The sequence below is a fragment of the Pongo pygmaeus genome, chromosome 13 (assembly GCF_028885625.2).
Source record: "Pongo pygmaeus isolate AG05252 chromosome 13, NHGRI_mPonPyg2-v2.0_pri, whole genome shotgun sequence".
Lineage (NCBI taxonomy): Eukaryota > Metazoa > Chordata > Mammalia > Primates > Hominidae > Pongo > Pongo pygmaeus.
In genome coordinates, this window is record NC_072386.2 from 120,549,117 (window position 1) to 120,570,689 (window position 21,573).

Below are 21,573 nucleotides of genomic sequence, written 5' to 3' on the forward strand. Positions count from 1 at the left end.
CACTGCACCAGCAGGTCCTTGGTGGCCTTTGGCCTGAGCTGGTTTTGTCATGGGGCCTGGCATGGGAGCGGTTCTTCATAGTGTCTATAGCTGCTTTTGAAGTGACTTCGCCTCTTGCAGCATGAAGTGGGGCAGAGTGAGGCCCAGATGTGTTTGCACTGTCTGATGCTGGGTTTCTCTCTGCTGCTTAGGGAATCTGAGAGCAGGGAGGGGATGAAGCAGGTGGGAGAAGAGAGGTGGAGCACAGGAAGGTTTGCCCTGGGACTGGCAGCCGTTCAGAAGCCTGTTAGTGCCTCTAGAACAGAGACTGGGCTTGTCTGGGGTGCTCTGGGCCTGTGTGTCAGAGATCACGACTTCAGCTCCTCTCTGGGTATCCAGAAAGTTATAAAATAAAACCAGCACCGTTCTAAAATACTCAGAAAGAGCAAGGATATGAGCAGGTCCTTCCCAGTAAAGGAGGTAGAAATGACAAGAAACTTTCGGAAAAAGATGGCTGACTTTACTCTCATGCTTATGGATATTGCTGATGAAACAGGATGATACCATTTTGCAGATGGGTGGAAAGAGACTGATCCCATTCATAGCTGACAGTTATGGAGAAAATGAGCCATTCACATTGTGGTAGGGCTGGGAATTACTGTAACTTTTAGGGTAAACGATTCTGCTTCTGGGAATTTATCCCGTAGAAATGTAATCACCGGTTATAAACATATGATACAGCAGTATTTATTGAGCATTATTTGTATAAGGGAAAAACTGGTGGCACCTGAATATTCCTCAAGAAGGGAATGGGTGAATCAATTATGGTGTGTCCAGAGTGTGCAGTTATCACAGAGGAATGAAGTCTTCATGTACAGACTTGGGTGAGCCTCAAAGGAGACACAGGCACATTACAGAGAAATATGTATCGCATGATCTTATTTTTACTAAAAATCACCCCCTCAAGATCCCAGCATACATGTTTTATGTAAGAAGAATGTACAGAGGGAAATATTTCATATCATACATAGCATATAGATGTCATCTGAATTGTTATAGCAAGCATTTGATACTTTTATAAATCAAATAACTGAAATGGAAAAAAAAAACCTGGGAAGAGGAGGGTGAATTGTGAAGTCAAAAAATCACGAGAGAGATGACAAATTCAGGAAGGTTTGGGGCTGCGGTTTTGAGTCTGCTAAGCAGACTGATCTCCTGGCACCCACAGCATCCTCTGTGAGAGACCCTAAACCACAGAGTGCAGATCTCAGGTTCATCGTATGGGACAAGCTGCTTCACTTCAACCCCATGTTCAGGCTTTTTACAAACACAGCTGGAATCTGGGTGTAGTGACAATGAGAAGGAGGCCATGGAGGCCTGGGAGCCGACATGGCCACCCTGGGGGAAGCCAGGCTTCCTTGGTGGGAGGTTTGTGACCTTGCTGCACTGGGGTCCAGGCTCACTGGCTTCACCTGCTGACCTTGCTCTGTGACAAGGGTGTGACCTCTCTGAGTCCCCGTTTCTCATCAGTGAAAGGGGGATGTTGCTGGGCCCTGCTACAGAGACTGGAGGGGATTATGTGAGCAGTGTGTAAAGAACTCAGTGGGCTGGGCGTGGTGGCTCACGCCTGTAATCCCAGCACTTTGGGAGGCCGAGGCGGGTGGATCACGAGGTCAGGAGATCGAGGCCATCCTGGCTAACATGGTGAAATCCCATCTCTACTAAAAATACAAAAAATTAGCCGGGTGAGGTGGCGGGTGCCTGTAGTCCCAGCTACTCGGGAGGCTGAGGCAGGAGAATGGCGTGAACCCGGGAGGTGGAGCTTGCAGTGAGCTGACATTGCACCACTGCACTCCAGCCTGGGTGACAGAGCGAGATTCCATCTCAAAAAAAAAAAAAGAAGTTTCTTTTCTCTCACAGAACAGACCACAGGTAGGTAGGACTGATAGGGTAGCTCTGCCATTCTCAACATGTGACTTTCATCCTGAGTCCAAGGTGGTTGCTTCACCTCCTGCCATCACATCCACATTCCAGCCAATGGTAGGAGGAGAAAGACCAAGGTAGCACACAGCGCAGAAGTGGCACACATCGTTTTTGCTAGTTTGACTAGAACTGAGCCACGTGATCATGATGGAAGCTGGAAAACGTCATCTGCAGCAGGCTAGCTGTGTGTTCAGCTAAAATCCATGCATCCCATTATTAAAGTAAGGAGGAGAGAAAGGATTCCAATAGACACAGAGCAGGCTTTGACGCCCAGACCACCAGAAATCTGGGCGTTTCCTGGGGTTTACCAGGTCTAGTGAGCTCTTCATTTATACTAGGCCCTGTGAACTCACAGGGGTAGGCAAAACAGACCATCCCTCTTTCATGGAGCCCTTGTCTAATGGAGAGAAAGGCTGAAATAATTCAGTGCAAGAAAGGAAGAGTAGAAGGGGTGGGAAGAGAGCATGTTAACGAGTCTCTTACATGATTTTATTTTCCGAGATTAGGTTATAGACACTAAAATCATAAAATGTTGATTTGAAAGTGTTTTTACAGGCAAAGGATAGAATTCAAACAGTAAAGTATAAAGTGCTCCCCTGGGAGCCTAATTTGGACAGGTAGTCTGGCGAAGGCCTTTCTGGGGCCAGCGCTTGAAGCTGAGACCTTCTGAGTGCATGTCCGCCAGGTGGGGCCCTCCAGGCAGGAGCAGCCCCAGTGCTCAGCCCTGCAACGGGCTCCTCATGCCTGCTTTTTCTCTCTCCTCTCAACCCACACAGGGAACCTGTCAGTCATGTGGGGTCACTGGACCAAACCTATGGGCCTGTCTCCAGGTAAAAGACCCTTGTGGCCATCAGGGGTATAGAGCTGCTTCCACCTGTTATCAGCACTGCACAGGCTGGTGCAGTGGGCTAGACTCTGGACTGGGAACTTCCATCCCTAGTGGGCACTGCCAGAAACCTTGGGCTGGGGCACAGGGGCACAGGACTCCAGAGTCAGCGAATCCTGGGCTGGCCATTCTGGCAGCAATTAAAAATGACAGGAGAAAAAAGTAGGTTGGAGAAGGCTCTGGACTGAAGGCTCCCTTCTTCATAGGGCAGTATTCTAGCTTGGCATGCATATGTGTGGGTTGGCGTGGGTGTCTTGGCTTTGAGGCCTGGCACTGCTGCTCAGCAGCGTCTCTACCTGGGCCAGTCTCATTTTTCTCCCTGGACCTTCATTACCCATCTATGAGAAAGGAAGGGGCTGCAACACTGACAGCTGACAACCGTCCTCGCCTCATGGAGTTAGGATAGAACTGGACAAGACGGATGCTTGTGACTGGCCAGGAGACAGTGTCCGGGAGAAGCTGGAAGGGTTTGGGTGATTACTGGTTACTAAAAAGAGTAAAAGTAGACGTATGAAAACATGACAGTTTCCCCTGAGTGGTAGAATTATGGGTAATTTTCTTTTTTTTCTCTGTAGTATTTAAAAAATGTTTCCAAGTATGTATTTTTATAGTCATACTAAAAATGACTGTTACTTAAAATTTCTTTAAAAAAAGAACCCATGAGTAAAAACAACAAAGACAGCAGCAGCGAGTGAAGACAGCCAGTCAGTCTTTGCAGAAGCACAGGGGCCTCCAGTGGGATTCTGGCGTCTTCTGCTCAGCCCTGTCACTCAGCACAAAGTAGATGGCAAGACACTGCGTATCCAGGGGGCAGCAAGAAGGGCTAGATGTTATCTCCTGGGCTGTTACAAGTGCAGGACGTGGTCCTACCTCATAGAAGCCACAGTCCCCTCAGGCAGATGTGGGAGCCTGATGCAGAAAATGGCACGTGCTTTCTGAGTCGGCCACATGATATGATTCCACTGTTTTCCCAGAAGGCCCTGCTGATCACAGGTGGCAGTGACAGCAGGCACTCCTGTAGGAGTATGGCATTGGCATTGGCTACTGGCTAGCATGGAGGCTCACATTGGAAGCACTGAGCGGGCCTTGGAGGATGGGTAGATTTGGGATACGAGAGTGCGAGGGCAAAGGCAGTGTTATCAGGGGCATGTGGGCCCTGCTCTGGGGCCCTGGGTTGGTACTGGGTTCCCATTACCTGTGACCCTTGTTTCAAACACCTGGTCCCCATTCATCATCCCCCATTAGAAAATGGCTGTGAGGCCTAGGATCCCCACCAAAAACATAGGTCCCAATAACTGACCCCACTTCACATGGGGTTTTTGTGGAGGGAGGGGGTCTTGGTCCCAAGCAGCCAGGCCCCAGCTGGGACCCCGCCTGGGCTTCTTGCTGGAGAGCAGCAGCCCAGGGCATACTGCTCGTCTCACTCAGAGGGCAGGGACACTGTTTACTGTCCATCACTGCCCAACAGAACTTCAGGTGTACGGACCTGCAGACCCGTGTTCCTTTGAGATGGCAGAGCCTCAGTCCCTTGTGGTCCCTGTTCAGGAGAGGTGGGGGCACTGACTTTGGGATGGAACCAGAGACACTGTTGACACCATCCTTTTGGCAAGCTCCAGTCCACTCTCCTCCCCTCTCTTCCCAGGTTGCCTGTCCCTATGTTGGCTGCGGAGAATCCTTCGCTGACCACAGCACCATTCATGCACAGGTGAGTGTGGTGGCTGAGAGTATGGGCCCTGCAGTTAGATGGCCTGGGGTTCAAACCCCAGCTCCACCTTCCTACTCTGGGCTTGAATGGCTGGGGCAATAAATGATGTCATCCTAGCATGGCTTCTGCAAAGAAGCAAGAGAGAATGCAGGTAAAAACATTTTGCATCTGCACCATTTGATAAGCAGCAGCCCTCAGGGTCCTGACCGGGGGTGGTTAAGCAAAATTTGAGCGTCTGGCCTCTGTCCTGACAGGGCCTCTTACTGAGAGGCTGGGGAGCAGAGCAGCCATTACAGGTTGGGGCACTTGTTAGGCCAGAGTACCCTGGACCTTGTTTTGGATATTACCCTCTAGGCAAAAAAGCACAACTTGACCGTGAACCTAACCACGTTCCGACTGTGGTGTTACGCCTGTGAGAAGGAGGTGTTCCTGGAGCAGCGGCTGGCAGCCCCTCTGCTGGGCTCCTCCAAGTTCTCTGAACAGGTAACCTGTGTGGTGGGCTCTGGTTGTTGGCGACACTGTGTTGAGGATGAGGCAGTGTGACCTGAGCATCCGTGGAGCATGGGTCAGTAGGTCCCAGAGGTGTCTGCTCCTGGGTCAGTATGTTTTCAGGTGACTTTGAGGAGCTCACATCAGCACATGCTCACTGAGCCCAACTCTGTGCTGAGGCATGTGTGAGACCATAAAGGTGCAGAGGTGACTGAGAGTAGGGCCTCCCTTGAGGAGCTTGGAGACCATGGGGTGGCTGTGTGGAGTGCAGGGATTGGGGTGGGCCCAGGGCCATGAGGTGAGTGTAGACCCTTCCAGGCCTTATGGAGAGGGTTGACAAGGTCACAGATGGCCTCTGGTCCTCCCAGATCTGAAACCATTCCGAAGGGAATTCCAGGTAGTTGCTACAGCACACTTCTCTATGGGAAATGCCCAGAAACCACCTGGGTAACGCCAACCAGAGAATGGTCCTTTGATCAACAGTGTGCTGTGCAACCTTAGAGATGGCGGGTCAGCAAGCCTATGACCTGGACGGCCCCAGGCCTGTCCTCAGGGAATGGTCAGTAATCCTGGATGGCAGAGCTGCCTGCTAGAGGAGAATCCAGGACATGTGTACAGCATCTGCATGGCGCTCTCCTCCATTTATTTTATTTTATTTTTATTTAATTTTTTGAGACCGAGTCTTGCTCTGTTGCTCAGGCTGGAATGCAGTGGTGCAATCTCAGCTCACTACAACCTCTGCCTCCTGGGTTCAACTGATTGTCCTGCCTCAACCTCCTGAATAGCTGGGATTATAGGCGCCCACCACCACGCCTGGCTAATTTTCGTATTTTTAGTAGAGTCAGGGTTTTGCCATGTTGACCAGGCTGGTCTTGAACTCCTGACCTCAAGTGGTCCGCCTGCCTTGGCCTCCCAAAGTGCTGGGATTACAGGCAGGAGCCACCGCACCTGGCCTCTCCTTCTGTTTAGACAGTCACATGATCGGGCTCAATATTGCTCAAAATGCTTATTGAATGCATTTGTGAACTTGGTAGATGTTTATGAATTTTTATAGAAAAGGCTATAAAACAGTATATGCAATATCTTGTTTTTGTTGTGCATGTGTATTAACAGTTAAAAGTCTGTATAATATAGGCTGGGCGCCATGGCTAATGCCTGTAGTCCCAGCCCTTTGCTGGGCCAAGGCAGGAGGATTGCTTGAGCCCAGGAGTTTGAGACCAGCCTGGGCAACAGAGTGAGACCCTGTCTCTACAAAAAATAAAATTAGCTAGGCATGGTGGCGCATGCTTGTAATCCCAGCTACTTGGGAGGCTGAGGTGGGAGGATCACTCGAGCCCAGGAGTTCAAGGTTGCAGTGAGCTATAGTTGTGCCACTGCACTCCAGCCTGGGCGACAGAGCAAGACTCTATCTCTTAAAAAAAGTCTACGTAGCCCAGGCGCGGTGGCTCATGCCTGTAATCCCAGCACTTTGGGAGGCCGAGGCAGGCGGATCACGAGGTCAGGAGATCGAGACCATCCTGGCTAACACGGTGAAACCCTGTCTCTACTTAAAATACAAAAAATCAGTCAGGCATAGTAGCGGGCACCTGTAGTCCCAGCTAGTCGGGAGTCTGAGGCAGGAGAATGGCATGAACCTGGGAGGCAGAGCTTGCAGTGAGCCAAGATTGCACCACTGCACTCCAGCCTGGGTAACAGAGCAAGACTCCGTCTCAAAAAGAAAAAAAAAAAGTCTACATAAGATACATACAGACTATTAACAGTAGTTCTCTCAGGAAAATGGGATTGCATGTTTATGTTTCTATTTTTCTCCAAATTTATTATAAATAAAATATTTTTTTTTATTGCCAATAAAAAAATGCAAGTCAACAGCTGGGCACAGTGGCTCATGTTATCCTAACACTTTGGGAGGATCGCTGGAGCCCAGTAGTTTGAGACCAGCCTGGGCAATATAAAAAGGTTAGCTGGGTGCTGTGGCATGCACCTGTAGTCTCAACTACTGAGAAGGGTGAGGTGGGAGGATCCCTTGAGCCCAGAAGTTGGAGTCAGCAGTGAGCTCTGATTGTGCCACTGCACTCCAGCCTGGGTGACAAAGCAAGACCCCGTCTCTAAAAAAACACAGACACACACAAATCAAGGAGTTCCCAGGGCAAGGCCACCAGTCCTATCTCTTTTCACAGTGCCTTCTGCTCAGCTGGACTAGCTCAGCCCAGTAGGGCCTTCTGGGCAGTAGGGCTGGACTTCCAGCCCTTGGGAGACACCTGGGCCTCTGACCCCAGCCCCTCTGTTCACTGTTTTCCTCACTTTGGGTCTAACACAGGACTCCCCGCCACCCTCCCACCCTCTGAAAGCTGTTCCTATTGCTGTGGCTGATGAAGGAGAGTCTGAGTCAGAGGATGATGACCTGAAACCTCGAGGTAATGGCCCCCACAGCAGGGGAAGCTGATGGGCTGGGCTGGGGGCCCTCATCTGGAGGCTGGAAACCACAGAGTCTTGGTCTCTATTTGCACCTGCTATATGGGCAAGGAAGGATGGGGTGACGGATAAGCTGTTTAGCATGGTGGCTTTACCCTGGAAGTTGGCTGGCCTAGCTAAGGTTCTGGAGAGCCAGCTGTCTTGTCCCCTCTCCCAGCTGGGTGACCCTGGGCAGGCCGACCCCTCTGCTGTATGGTCTGGACAGTGGGCCTGGCTGGGTGGAGGGGCAAAGGAGTTCATCTGTTTAAAACACTCAGGTAACCACAGCTGTTGTGAGCAGGAACCACGTTAATTTACTGGGAAGATTCCTGGGGTAGAATGCTTCCACCATGTCCTCTTCTTGGGTCCTGGGCAGTTGAGAGCCACAGCTTTGTGCCAAATGTGACTTGCAAGGTTTCCTCGGCGGGGCAGGGTGCTCACCTGCTCTTCCCCTTTGTGTTTATTGCCCAGGCCTCACGGGCATGAAGAACCTCGGGAACTCCTGCTACATGAACGCCGCCCTGCAGGCCCTGTCCAATTGGTAGGTCGACACTTTGTCTGAGGGCTGAGAGCTGTCCCTGGCAAAGCCCCGGAAACAGCAGCGGTAGCAGCCCCCAGCCTGTTGCCCACAAACATGTATAGGATGCACAGCAAAATCCCTGAAAGCATGCATACCCTTTGACCCAGCAATCCCCCCAGTCGGAATGTATCCTGAAGAGAGAACCGGAGATGCTGGGGAAGTTGTACATGCAAGGAGGCTCAGCGCTCTGTTGTTTATTGGAAAGGATTTAAAGGTCCATCTGCAAGGGAGTATAAATTCTCATAGCCCTTGCAGCAAGTGCAGGAAAAATGGCACAAGACAACATGCATTGAAACAAGAAGGGGTTCAGAATCTGGTGAGTGGGGGAAAAAGGAGGTTATAAAGCATTGCATGGTACAATCCCGTTTTATGGGAGAAATGCGATTTTCCATTAAGGATAAGGCTGTGAGCTCCATGAGGCCAAGGATGTCTCCTGTGTCTGACATGCTTCTCCTACCCAGTGGAGATTAGAGATGCAGTATATGTATGTGGGAGGGAGAGAGGGAATGGGTACAAATGCGTAGAAGAGTCTGGAAGGCTATGTCCCAAAATGTTCCTAGTAACTATCCTCAGGTGGCAGGATGCAGGTCAATTATTGTTAGTAATTGACCACACCCAGGCTGGGCGCAGTGGCCCACGCCTGTAATCCCAGCACTTTGGTAGGCCGAGGCAGGTGGATCACAAGGTCAGGAGATAGAGACCATTCTGGCTAACATGGTGAAACCCTGTCTCTACTAAAAATACAAAAAACTAGCTGGACGTGGTGGCACGCACCTGTAGTCCCAGCTACTGGGGAGGCTGAGGCAGGAGAATCGCTTGAACCCGGGAGGCGGAGGTTGCAGTGAGCTGAGATCATGCCATTGCACTCCAGCCTGGGTGACAGTGAGACTCCGTCTCAAAAAAAAATTGAGCACACCCGATCCGTTTTAACTTTAATAACCTCTTTAAAGGCCCTGTCTTGGCTGGGCACCGTGGCTTACGCCTGTAATCCCAGCACTTTGGGAGGTCAGGGCAAGTGGATCACCTGAGGTCAGGAGTTCAAGACCAGCCTGGCCAACTAGTAGAGCCCGTCTCTACTAAAAATACAAAAAAATTAGCCAGGCATTGTGGCATGCGCCTGTAATCCCAGCTACTCGGGAGGCTAAGGCAAGAGAAGCACTTGAACCCGGGAGGCAGAGGTTGCAATGAACCAAGATTGCACCACTGGACTCCAGCCTGGGCAACAGAGGGAGATTCTGTTTCAAAAAAATAATAATAATAAAATAAGGTAAGATAGATAAGATGAGATAAAATAAAATAAAATAAAAATGCCCTGTCTCTAGATATGGTCACACTCTCAGGTACTGGGAGTTAGGGCTTCACAGATGAATTTTGGAGGATACAATTTTCTCATAACTGGTAGGAGCCTTCTAGTCACCTTCAGGAGTTTCTGGGTCCAGGGCCACTGTGCTCCCTGTGCGAGCACTCAGGGCTCCCCGCTACGCAGCCCTTTCTAAACTGCCGTGTGCCTTGTTTGCTCTCCTGACCTGGCTCTCTCCCCTGCACCCAGCCCACCGCTGACTCAGTTCTTCTTGGAGTGTGGCGGCCTGGTGCGCACAGACAAGAAGCCAGCCCTGTGCAAGAGCTACCAGAAGCTGGTCTCTGAGGTCTGGCACAAGAAACGGTGAGCAGCTGCATCCCTAGCCTCGGGCGGTGTGTGGGGACTGGGGTTTCCTGTCAGCACCCATGATTGAGCACTTCCTGTGGATTCAGGCCCCAGTGAGGACTTGCCTCACTTTGTCCCGGGTAATGCTTGTAGCAAGCCTGTGGGGTGGAAATTGCATCCAGTCCTGTTTTACAAATAGGGAAACTGAGATGTAGAGCGCTTTAAGTATCTTGCTCAAGGTCATAGAACCTGCAAAAGGTGAGCTAGAATTTGACCTCCTGTTGACCCTACCCAGCAGCCACTGGGTAGCTGCCTTCACCAAGAGACATGGTGACCCGGCCTCAGCCAGGACTGTGTGTGTAGGAGGAGGTATGGGGCAGAGTGGGCACAGACTGGATGGAGCTTCTGGCACAGTATGAAATGAATTTAAAGAGCAGAGTCAGTGATTAGATCTGTTTCTCCAGGAAAAGTCAAAGTTGGGAATAATTTAAAATCAGCATGTAGAAATATGTATTATGTGTAGAAGCAGATGAAAAACCAGCGTAGGGCCAGGTGCAGTGGCTCATGCCTGTAATCCCAGCACTTTGAGAGGCTGAGGCAGGCGTCACGAGGTCAAGAGATTGAGACCGTCCTGGCCAACATGGTGAAACCCTGTGTCTAATAAAAATACAAAAATTAGCTGGACGTGGTGGCATGTGCATGTAGTCCCAACTACTCTGGAGGCTGAGGCAGGAGAATCACTTGAACCCAGGAGGCGGAGGTGGCAGTGAGCCGAGATTTCGCCACTGCACTCCAGCCTGTTGACAAAGCGAGACTCCGTCTCAAAAAAAAAACAAAAAACCAAAACCAAAAACAAAACAAACCAGCATGGGAGAAATATGTATTACGTGTAGAAGCAGATTAAAAACCAGCGTGGGGCCAGATGCAGTCACTGACACCTGTAAATCCAGCACTTTGGGAGGCCGAGGCAGAAGAATCATTTGAGCCTAGGAGTCTGAGACCGGCCTGGACAATGTAGCAAGACCCCGCCTCTACAAAAACTACAAAATTAGCTGAGTGTGGTGTGTGCACTTGTGGTCCCAGCTACTCAGGAGGCTGAGGTGGGAGGATCGCTTGAGCCCAGGAGGTTGAGGCAGGCTGCAGTGAGCCTTGATCATGCCATTGCCCTTCAGCCTGGCAGAGTGAGACCCTGTCTCAAAAAAAAAAAAAAAAAGTCTGGGCGCAGTGGCTGACTCCTGTAATCCCAGCACTTTGGGAGGCCGAGGTGGGCGGATTGCGAGGTCAGGAGTTCGAGACCAGCCTGGCCAATGTGGTAAAACCCTGCCTCTACTAAAAATACAAAAATTAGCTGGGCATGGTGGCACGCACCTGCATTCCCAGCACTTTGGGAGGCTGAGACAGGAGAATCACTTGAACCCGGGAGGCGGAGGTTGCAGCGAGCCAAGATCATGCCACTGCACTCTAGCCTGGGAAACAGAGCAAGACTCTGTCCCAAAAAAAAAAAAAAACAAAAAAACCCCCAGCATGGTACAATATAATTCCGCTTGTGTAAGAAGCCAAGTTTAAATGTATATCTGTATGTATTTTTGTATACGTATCTGTAGTTTTACAGAACCAGAAATCTAATGGTAAGTATCTGGTGCCATTAGTGGTGGTGTTTTTCTCTTGTACTTTTCTGAAATTTTAGATTTGTCAGTAATGAACATGTCTTACTTTTGAAATGAGAAAACCACAGTAAGTGTTTCAGAATGAAAACAAATCATGTTTAGGCGAGTTTGTTGTGCACCAGCAGGAAATGATGCTATTTTATTTGAGCTCTTTGCTTAATTGAGGCAGCTACGACTTGACATTTTCTTCTTGTCTGTAGAGATGTGTGAGCCTCTTGGGGCTCCTGGCTGAGTAGGCCCCTCCCCAAATGTCAGGAAACGCCTCACTCTGATCCAGCCTGACCAGCTGGCTGCCTGCTTCTCTCGGGAATGAGCAGCTCAAGGCAGGCTACCTGGACTAATGGGTTTGGGCTTCCTACAGGCCAAGCTACGTGGTCCCCACCAGTCTGTCTCATGGGATCAAGTTGGTCAACCCAATGTTCCGAGGCTATGCCCAGCAGGTAAGCCATCTGAGCTGCCCAGGGGACACCCAAGGCGATGACCCACCAGGCCTGACTTTGACGCCAAAACCAGAGTGGAAAATCGCAATGGCAGCTGAGCACTAGTTGGCAGGTCTCACAGACCAGGCTCTCACTCCTAAGCCCTTCACACAACCTGCTGACATTTAACCCCACTTCACAGATGGGCAGACTGAGGTTCGGGGGCTGAGCCACTTGCACAGGCCACACAGCTAGTAAATGGTGGAGGGGAATTCTTTTTTTGTGGGGAGAGAGTGGGTACAGGGTCTCACTCTGTCATCCAGGCTGGAGTGCAGTGGTGCAATCATGGCTTACTGCACCCCCGACCTCCTGGGCTCAAGCAGTCGTCCCTCCTCAGGCTCCCAAAGTGCTGTGATTATAAGCATGAGCCACTGCACCCGGTGGAGGGGAGATTTGAACCCGGGCAACCTTGCTGCAGGGCCTCCGCGTTGCACCCAAAATGACGCAGGGTTTCACTTCCCCAAACCACAGGCGAAATTTCACTTTTATTGAAGTAAAAAGTTTGATTAAAATTTTTTTTTAAATCTAGAGAACCCCTTTGAAACCAATCACATTTTTCTATTTTATAAAATAATGAGACCAAGACAAAGACTGCAGCCATGCGTACACCTCATCCCCGGGCTGATAGCTCCTGCCCTCCAGCCTCCTGCCCCAGATGGCCCACGGCCTGGGCTTTCATGCCAGGCCTGCAGGCAGAACTGGACCTGGCTGGGTCGCCTCTTGTGCTGCCTGAATGAGCGCCATGGACGGAGTGGCAGTCATGTGAGGACACCTTCCGCCCTCTTTTACCCCCTGCCTGCTGTCCCGTCCCAGGATGAAGGCTGCTGGGCCTTTGGCTCCTGCTTGAGAAGCTCAGCACTGCCTGGACACCTCTCTTTTTGGGGAGTGATAACATCCACCATGACTAAAACTCACTGAGCACCATTGAAGTGGCCACAACTTAGTCCTCATAGAACTCTCACCCCCACGTTACAGGTAAAGAGCTGAGGCTCAGAGAGGTTCTACACCTCACCCAGGTCACACAGCACATCCTGATCCCATCAGGCCTACCTGATCCCATCCCTCAGCACAGCACCGCCCTGACTCTGTGCAAGGCGCCCTGCCGGCTTTCAGCTCTGGGTCAGGATGCCGTTACGGAGGGCCGTGCGCTGCTGCAGGAGTCCATCTGGGCTCCAGAAGAAGCATCCCTTTCTCTGGTTCTAGGATATAATGCGGGGACGCTTCTGAGGCTGAACTGTAGACGCAGCTGCGGGCGCCTCTTAAGGGCCAAAAGACGCTTTCGTGCTTCTGCATGGATTGAGATTTTGGCAAGGAACACATAGTATTTTTGTTGAAAGGAAGAACCAGAAAGAGAAGTAGATGGCAGATTGAAAGCCTCTTCTTGAAAGGGCCTTTGATCGTGCCTGCCACAGGATACGTGTCCCCTCCCTGATGCAACATAACCTAGTGGTTCATTCCTCTGATCTTGGAGCCTGACACTTTGCCTTGGGGAGTCCCTCCCGAGCCCTCCCTTCCCTGCGCATGAGCGGAGAGAGCCGGGATCCTCTTCCCAGATGTGTGACATGAGGCTGGCTCTGGCTGCTACGTGACCCCTGCCTCCTGGGGATCAGAGCCTGGGCTGAGGGCTACTTCTAACATCCAGGTCAGGGACTGCTGGGGCTGATTTGGGCTCGGAACCCAAGTCCTTCTCCAATGCCCAGCACCACCTGAGCACCCCCCAGCTGCTGGGGTCTGCTGCCACCACCACATTCTGACCTCCCAGTGCACCTCCTGTGTGAGCACACAGATCTCAGTGGGGCTCACTGGGTGCCTCTGCCTGAGCCCCTGCTGCCTTGGCTTCCTGCTGTGCTGGTGACCCAGTCACAGAGTGGTCAGGACAAAATGGTCATTGCTGGGATTTGAGACCCAGGCAGCCTGCAGGGGCAGCTTAGACTGAGTCATGCCCAGGTCTGTGGGAAGGTGAGAGCAGGCAGTGAGGGTATGTGGGGGCTGGCACAGGGACTGAGGGAGCAGGAGGAGCCAGAGGAAGGGTGGAGCATGCAGGCGGCCTGGCCTGTGGGTAGCATGGCTTGGGGCAGGACTCAGGTGAACCCTCTTTTGGCATCACACTCCCTCATCCTTCCGCCACCTCCCTGCCCACCTCCACTGGTCTCTTCTGTAGAGAGAAAGGTGGCTCGGGCTTCATGTGGTACTGCCTCTCTGTCCCTCCCATGCTGAGCTTGCAGCAGAGACAGGAGATTCAGAGCCGGAGCCGGGGAGTTGCATGGACCCAGGTGCATACCTGGCTCTGACACTTTCTAGCTGTGTGTCCTGGTAGGAGTCCTTTAGCCTCTCCAATCCTCACTGTTCTCCTCAGAAGAATGGGGTTAGGACAGACTGCCCTGGGGGGCCATTGTGGGGGTGAGCAGCTCTTCTGCAGGGGGCGCTCATGAGGCCCTCCTAGATGGAGGCTGGCACTCTCATCAGCCACAGGGCGCTGGAGGCTGGTTCCTCCTGCCTCTGGGAGAGCCCTGTTGATGCATCCCTTGGTTCTAGGACACCCAAGAGTTCCTTCGCTGCCTGATGGACCAGCTGCACGAGGAGCTCAAGGAGCCGGTGGTGGCCACGGTGGCGCTGACGGAGGCTCGGGACTCAGATTCGAGTGACACGGATGAGAAACGGGAGGGTGACCGGAGCCCATCAGAAGACGAGTTCTTGTCCTGCGACTCGAGCAGTGACCGGGGTGAGGGTGACGGGCAGGGGCGTGGCGGGGGCAGCTCGCAGGCCGAGACGGAGCTGCTGATCCCAGATGAGGCGAGCCGAGCCATCTCTGAGAAGGAGCGGATGAAGGACCGCAAGTTCTCCTGGGGCCAGCAGCGCACAAATTCAGAGCAAGTGGACGAGGACGCTGATGTGGACACCACCATGGCTGCCCTTGACGACCAGCCCGCGGAGGCCCAGCCCCCGTCACCACGGTCCTCCAGCCCCTGCCGGACACCAGGTATCAGCTGGCCGGGGACTGTGGGAGGAACCTCAGCCTATGGCCCAGTACCTACTGGGTGCTGAGCGCTGACCTGCAGTAGCCCCCGGGGAACAGGTTCTTTACTAGACCCGAATGACAGTGGGGAAGTCAGCCTCCGGGGGAGCTCAGTGATGTGCCCAGGGTCCCCTAGCTCATAACGCTGGAGCCCAATTCAGAGCCTTCTCCCAGAGCCCTGAGCCTTCAGCCGGCCGTGGATTGGACAGCTCTGCTCCGGCCTGTGTGCTGGGGTCAGGAGTGGGCACATGACAGAGGAGACACATTGGGGTCAGGCCGTCGTCCCTTTAGGAGGGGCTGGCAGGTCATCTTCCTGCCCACTTGTGGAGCTGGCCTGGCTGCCCTGGCCCAGCATGGTACCCTCTCTGCCCCCAGAGCCGGACAATGATGCCCACCTACGCAGCTCCTCTCGCCCCTGCAGCCCCGTCCACCACCACGAGGGCCATGCCAAGCTGTCTAGCAGCCCCCCTCGTGCAAGCCCCGTGAGGATGGCACCGTCGTACGTGCTCAAGAAAGGTTCGGGGGGCACAGGGGAGGGTGGGTCAGCTTGAGGCTGGGAGTGCAGATTGCGCCCGTGGCTGCCTTTCTCATGGCCCCGTGTGGCAGAGGGCTGGGTTGTGGGCTCCTCTCAGGTACACCCCTGAGACACCAGTGTGGGAGCCACATTTTGCAGAGGATGACACAGAGGCATGAGATGGTGAATTGCTTACCCAGTCATGTGACTCACGGATGTCACTCCACATCCTGTCAAAGGAAGCCCCAGGGCCCGCACCTCGCTCCGGCCAGGCAGGTGGAGGCTGGGCTAGTCCTGTGCTGTGTCCCCAGCCCAGGTATTGAGTGCTGGCAGCCGGAGGCGGAAGGAGCAGCGCTACCGCAGCGTCATCTCAGACATCTTTGATGGCTCCATCCTCAGCCTCGTGCAGTGTCTCACCTGTGACCGGGTGGGTGCCCCAGGGATGGGGGGAGCTGGGCCAGGCTTCCAGTGGCCTCAGCAGCTCTTGCCCTGACTGGGTGCAGGGTGGGCTCTCCATGGGTGCTCCCTGCTTTTCTCCAGGGGAGGGCCCTGCCTACGTGGATCCCGTGTCTGTGGCCTGGGGAGCAGGCCCTCTGCCCCTCACTTGCTGGTTGGGGTTTGGGGTGCAGACATTGCCAGAGGATGGGCAACAGACTGACCTTCAACCCCACAGGTATCCACCACGGTGGAGACGTTCCAGGACCTGTCGCTGCCCATTCCTGGCAAGGAGGACCTGGCCAAGCTCCACTCAGCCATCTACCAGAATGTGCCGGCCAAGCCAGGCACCTGTGGGGACAGCTATGCCGCCCAGGGCTGGCTGGCCTTCATTGTGGAGTACATCCGACGGTGCGCCCGCCTTGCCACTACCGGGTGACACGGGCTGGGCCCTGTCCTGGTTTTCCTGGGCGGGAGACACTACACAGTGAAGTCCATGCATTTGGGGAACCAGGGAGGTCCTGGGAGGAGCTGGGGGCCGAAGCCTGCAGAGGAGTTGGCTTAATACGCAGGGGATTTCTTGGCTACTTTGAAGTGGCCAGGATTGGATGGTCCCTTGGAGCTGGAGGGCGATGGACAGCAGGGAGGTGATCACGTGGCAGGTTGAAGGGAGGGCAGCAGCAGAACACAGGCCTGGTTGGCGGGAAGGGCAGCAGCTTTCCCAGGGCTGCCTCGCCTGCCTGAGGCCAGAGACCTGCATGGCCCCAGGGAGGGGGTAGCATGATCATGGCTGCAACACAGATGAAGGAGGCCAGGCTTGCGGAGAGGTGATGTCACTCGGCCCAGGACACGGAGGTGTCTGGCTCCAGGCCTCTGCCCCGACCCGCCGTGCCTGGCTGCCTCTCTGGGCCTTCAGGGTCCTTCTGCGGCTCAGGCCTGACAGACCGCAGCCAGAATCCCTTCAGCTCCTGTTCTTGCCCAGGCCCTGGCAGCACCCCAGCACTCCTTTTCTGTCTGCAGGTTTGTGGTATCCTGTACCCCCAGCTGGTTTTGGGGGCCTGTCGTCACCCTGGAAGACTGCCTTGCTGCCTTCTTTGCCGCTGATGAGTTAAAGGGTGAGGGGCCTGGCTGGCAAGGGTGGGGGAGGTGGAGGGTTGTAGGGACTGGGGTGTGCAGACCCCAGCAGGCCAGCATGCAGCCCAGGGCTTGTGGGATGCACAGCCAGGCTAGACTTGGCTTCCAAGGTTGATCCCATCAGATTCCTACCCCCCACTGCCGGCCGCGCTGGGCCGGGGCCACGTGCTGTCCCGACCCCACCATCTTGCAGCTCTTGGGTGTTTACTTATTTTTATTTTTACCAGTTTGGTGGGCAAAAATGATATTGTATGTTAATTTTTCATTTCCTTGATTACTGATGAGTTTCTACATTTTTTGTTAAATATACTGGCTCTTTGTATTTATTTAAACATTGCCTATTCCTGTCCTTGCCCTTTTTCTCTGTTGGCTCTTTGGCATCTAAACCTTTGGGAAAACTCTTTTTTTTTTCTTTGCAATTTTCAATTGTAAAATACACAAAATGTAAAATTTACCACCATAACCATTTTAAATGCTATTTTTAACAAAAAGTGCACAGTTGAGTAGTGTTAAATACATGCCCATGGTTGCACAGCCATCCTCCCCATTCATCTCCAGAACTTTTCCATCTTGCAAACCTGAAACTCAATATCCGTGAAACAGCTCCCCACTCCCACCTCCCAGCCCCTGGCAACCTCCACATTCAAGTCTGTGAATGTGACTACTCCAAGGGCCTCAGATAGCTGGAATTATACAGTACTTGCCATTTTGTGACTGACGGCTTTTACTGAGCATAACGTCCTTAGGGTTCATCCACGTTGCAGTGCATGTCAGAATGCCCTGCCTTTTGTACGCTGGTTATTTATTGTTCCATTGTGTGGATGGCTGGGGCCTTTCTGCATATTCGTTTATCCATCAGTGGACGCTCGGGCCACTTCCCTGTTAGCTATTGTGAGGAATGCTGCTCTGACCATGCGTCTATGCCTGTCCCTTTGGGTCTATGCCTATTTTTAATTTCTCGAGGAGCCACCGTACTGGGTTCCACAGTGGCCACCCCATTTCACATTCCCACCAGTGACACACAAGAGTTCCAGTTTCTCCACATCCTCGCCCACACTCGTTTACTTTTTTGATGGGAGTCAACCTCATGGGTACGAGCTGGTATCTCATTGTGGGTTTTTTTGTTTTGTTTTGTTTTGTTTTGTTTTTGAGATGGAGTCTCACTCTTGACCCCTAGGCTGGAGTGCAATGGCATGATCTCGGCTTACTGCAACCTCTGCCTCCTGGGTTTAAGCGATTCTCCTGCCTCAGCCTCCCTAGTAGCTGGGATTACAGGCACGTGCCACCACACCCAGCTAATCTTTGTATTTTTAGTAGAATGGGGTTTCACCATGTTGGCCAGGCTGGTCTTGAACTCCTGACCTCAGGTGATCTGCACGCCTTGGTCTCCCAAAGTGCTGGGATTACAGCCACCGTACCCAGCCTTGTTGTGGTTTTGATTTGCATTTCCTAATGATAGTGATGTTAAGTGTCTTTTCATGTGCTTGTTGGCCATTTGTAAGTCTTTGGAAAAACATCTGTGTGAGTCCTTTGCCTATTTTGTTTTTTGTTGCTTGTTATAGGGATTCTTTTTTTTCTTGAGACAGTCTCACTCTGTCACCCAGGCTGGAGTGCAATGGCATGTTCTTGGCTCACTGCAGCCTCCGCCTCCTGGGTGCAAGCATTCGTCCCATCTCAGCCTCCCGAGTAGCTGGGATTATACGCACGTGCCACCACACCTGGCTAATTTTTGTATTTTTAGTAGAGATGGGGTTTTGCCATGTTGGCCAGGCTGGGCTCGAACTCCTGACCTCAAATGGATTTGCTGCCTTGGCCTCCCAAAGTGCTGGGATTACAGGTGTGAGCCACGGCGCCGGCCTCGTTAGTTAGAGGAGTTCTTTATGTGTCCAGATACGTGACTTATAACCCTGTCCTCCCATCCTGTAGGGTGCGTTTCATTATGTGGTTTGTGTCTTTTGCTTTGGTTGCCTGCACCTTTGGTGTTGAGTTTCAGAAATCATTGCCAGACCCAATGTCATGAAGCTTTTTTCCTACTTTTCTCCTAAAAGTTTTATAGTTTTAGGTCTTATATTGAGGTCTTTGATCCCATTTTGACTTAATTTTCACAGTGTGCATGGAGGGAGAAACTATACATTAAGATTTTAAGCCGGTCATGGTGGCGTGTGCCTGTGATCCCAGCTACTCCGGAGGCTGAGGGTCCCCTGAGCCAAGGAGTTCGGGACGAGCATGGGCAACATAGCAAGACCCTATCTCAAAAACATTGTTTCAAATACATTTTCTGTAATTAATGTTGCACTTCCCCCCCACCTCCATTTTGCCTTTTGCTTTTTAATTTTGTTTTTGGTGGTGTCTTAACAGATGTTGAAGTATTTCTGGGGTCAAATATATCCATTTCTCCCTTGTATGGATTCTGTCTGTGGGGCCCAGCCAGGGCCTTCCCTCCCTCCAGTACCTCTCAGGTTTTATTTCTTTTTCTTCTTCTTCTTCTTTTTTTTTTTTTTTTGAGATGGAGTTTCACTCTGTCGCCCAGGCTGGAGTGCAGTGGTATGATCTTGGCTCACTGCAACCTCTGCCCCCAGCCCCCCAGGTTCGAGCGATTCTCCCGCCTCAGCCTCCTGAGTAGCTGGGATTACAGGCACGCACTGCCACGTCCCCCTAATTTTTGTATTTTTAGTAGAGATGGGGTTTCGCCATGTTGGCCAGGCTGGCCTTGAACTCCTGACCTCAGGGGATCCGCCCTCCTCAGCCTCCCAAAGTGCTAGGATTACACACATGAGCCACCGTGCCCGGCCAGGTTTTATTTCTTAAGCAGAAATCATTACAGTCACTTTTTTTTGCTCCCTCATTTTCCATCCTTGCTAACCTCTGACTCTTTGTTTTACTGCCCTAGGTGACAACATGTACAGCTGTGAGCGGTGTAAGAAGTAAGTGAGCCTTCCCCCACCTTTTCCATAACTGCCGTTTCTGTGCCCTACATATTCCCCTTGGGTTCCCGCAGAGAACCCCCCACAATCCTGCCTTCCCGGAAGGGAGCCGGGTGGAGGGCTGCTCGCCTGGCCCCTATCCCTGATGCTGGACACTGATGCTGGCTTGTGCTTCCTCCCCAGGCTGCGGAACGGAGTGAAGTACTGCAAAGTCCTGCGGTTGCCTGAGGTGAGCCGGCGGCCTCGGCAGCCTCCTCCTCAGCTATCTTGGGGTGCACACCAGCACACACCAGGCGGGGGCTGACCCTGCTCCACTGCTGGGGCACTTCTGTGCTGCAGGGGCTGTGGAGACTCCATAGCTTTGGCTGAGAAACTTCTGGGAAGGGTTGGCAGGGGGCACATTTTTCTGACTGTGACTTGGTGCCCTCTCTCGGTGGCCTCAGCACATGTGTTGTCTAACATGTTGTGTGAGGGCCCAATGGGAGGCAGGTGTGTGGGACGCTGAGGTACCACCCCCAGTGAGACAGCTGCAGAGTGGCGGGAGGAGAGCTGGCCCAGCCGGGGCTGTTGCCAGGGGAGTTTCTGAGGAGTAACGTCTGAGTGAGGCCTGGAGGGTGTAGGCTGGTGTCAGCGTCGTGGATGGAAGGCACAGAAGGAACAGACAAAACCCCAGTGCAGGAGCAGGCTTGTCCGCACCAAGGAAGGCACGTGTGGCTGGAGCAAAGAGGAGAGGGCCGCGGCAGAGGGGGCCCAGGATGGGGCTGTGGTGGCTCGGGGAGGCTTTGTGGCTTCTCAAAGGCAGTGCCGACAGAACTGGTCAGCTTGATAGCTCACTGCAGCTCTCGGGGTCCGGTTCTCAGCAGTGGAGCTGGGAGTGATCTGTGTGACTTAGAGCGAGCCCAGTCTGGCCCCCACGTGGAACTCTTGGATTTGTTCCAATGGAGTCAGCTTGCATGATCCCATCAGCTGTCCTGGGCCCATGGGCAAGGCCGCGAGGGTCCGTGTCATTTCTTCCTAGATGACCAGCGCTCTCTCTGTCCCCGCAGATCCTGTGCATTCACCTAAAGCGCTTTCGGCACGAGGTGATGTACTCGTTCAAGATCAACAGCCACGTCTCCTTCCCCCTTGAGGGGCTCGACCTGCGCCCCTTCCTTGCCAAGGAGTGCACATCCCAGATCACCACCTACGACCTCCTCTCAGTCATCTGCCACCACGGCACGGCAGGCAGTGAGTCATGTCCCCTCCCCTGCCGTCCCCATCCGCTAGGATCCCTGTGACCCGTCTGCTCTGCCGCCGCAGGTGGGCACTACATCGCCTACTGCCAGAATGTGATCAATGGGCAGTGGTACGAGTTTGATGACCAGTACGTCACAGAAGTCCACGAGACGGTGGTGCAGAACGCTGAGGGCTACGTACTCTTCTACAGGTGGGTGCCGGGCCGGGCCTGGGGGAGGAACCTCACTATCCCCGTCACCTGGGACCCATGGGCCTTCTGGGTGCGTGTAGGGGACAGCGCCTGGATTGAGCCAGGGAAGTAAGGACTTGGATTGTTAAGAAACAGCCCTTTGGCTGCTGTGGGGAACCCAGGAAGGCAGCTTGGAGCCTTCTCCAGGGCCCTGGCCGGCGGCACAGGGGGCTGCTCACATGTCCAGGACCCCTGAGGGACCCAGGAGGTGGTGGACAGGG

At 53.0% G+C, this 21,573-nt stretch overlaps 1 protein-coding gene across 5 annotated transcripts in view; it reads left to right on the forward strand.

The window, feature by feature from the left end:
- USP20 (ubiquitin specific peptidase 20) overlaps positions 1 to 21,573 on the forward strand; it is a 46,280-nt gene that overhangs the window by 18,174 nt on the left and 6,533 nt on the right. For 4 of the 5 annotated variants that reach the window (XM_054501206.2, XM_063650404.1, XM_054501211.2 and 1 more), the window contains exons 4-19: positions 2,739 to 2,792; positions 4,491 to 4,553; positions 4,908 to 5,036; positions 7,360 to 7,456; positions 7,965 to 8,034; positions 9,623 to 9,736; positions 11,747 to 11,825; positions 14,400 to 14,844; positions 15,256 to 15,396; positions 15,706 to 15,821; positions 16,068 to 16,240; positions 16,850 to 16,944; positions 19,854 to 19,887; positions 20,071 to 20,116; positions 20,934 to 21,114; positions 21,187 to 21,313. In XM_054501206.2, coding sequence (XP_054357181.1) covers positions 2,739 to 2,792; positions 4,491 to 4,553; positions 4,908 to 5,036; positions 7,360 to 7,456; positions 7,965 to 8,034; positions 9,623 to 9,736; positions 11,747 to 11,825; positions 14,400 to 14,844; positions 15,256 to 15,396; positions 15,706 to 15,821; positions 16,068 to 16,240; positions 16,850 to 16,944; positions 19,854 to 19,887; positions 20,071 to 20,116; positions 20,934 to 21,114; positions 21,187 to 21,313 — 1,964 coding nt within the window. The remainder of the gene's footprint in view (positions 1 to 2,738; positions 2,793 to 4,490; positions 4,554 to 4,907; positions 5,037 to 7,359; positions 7,457 to 7,964; positions 8,035 to 9,622; positions 9,737 to 11,746; positions 11,826 to 14,399; positions 14,845 to 15,255; positions 15,397 to 15,705; positions 15,822 to 16,067; positions 16,241 to 16,849; positions 16,945 to 19,853; positions 19,888 to 20,070; positions 20,117 to 20,933; positions 21,115 to 21,186; positions 21,314 to 21,573) is intronic. The other variant, XM_063650405.1, reaches the window with a different exon arrangement.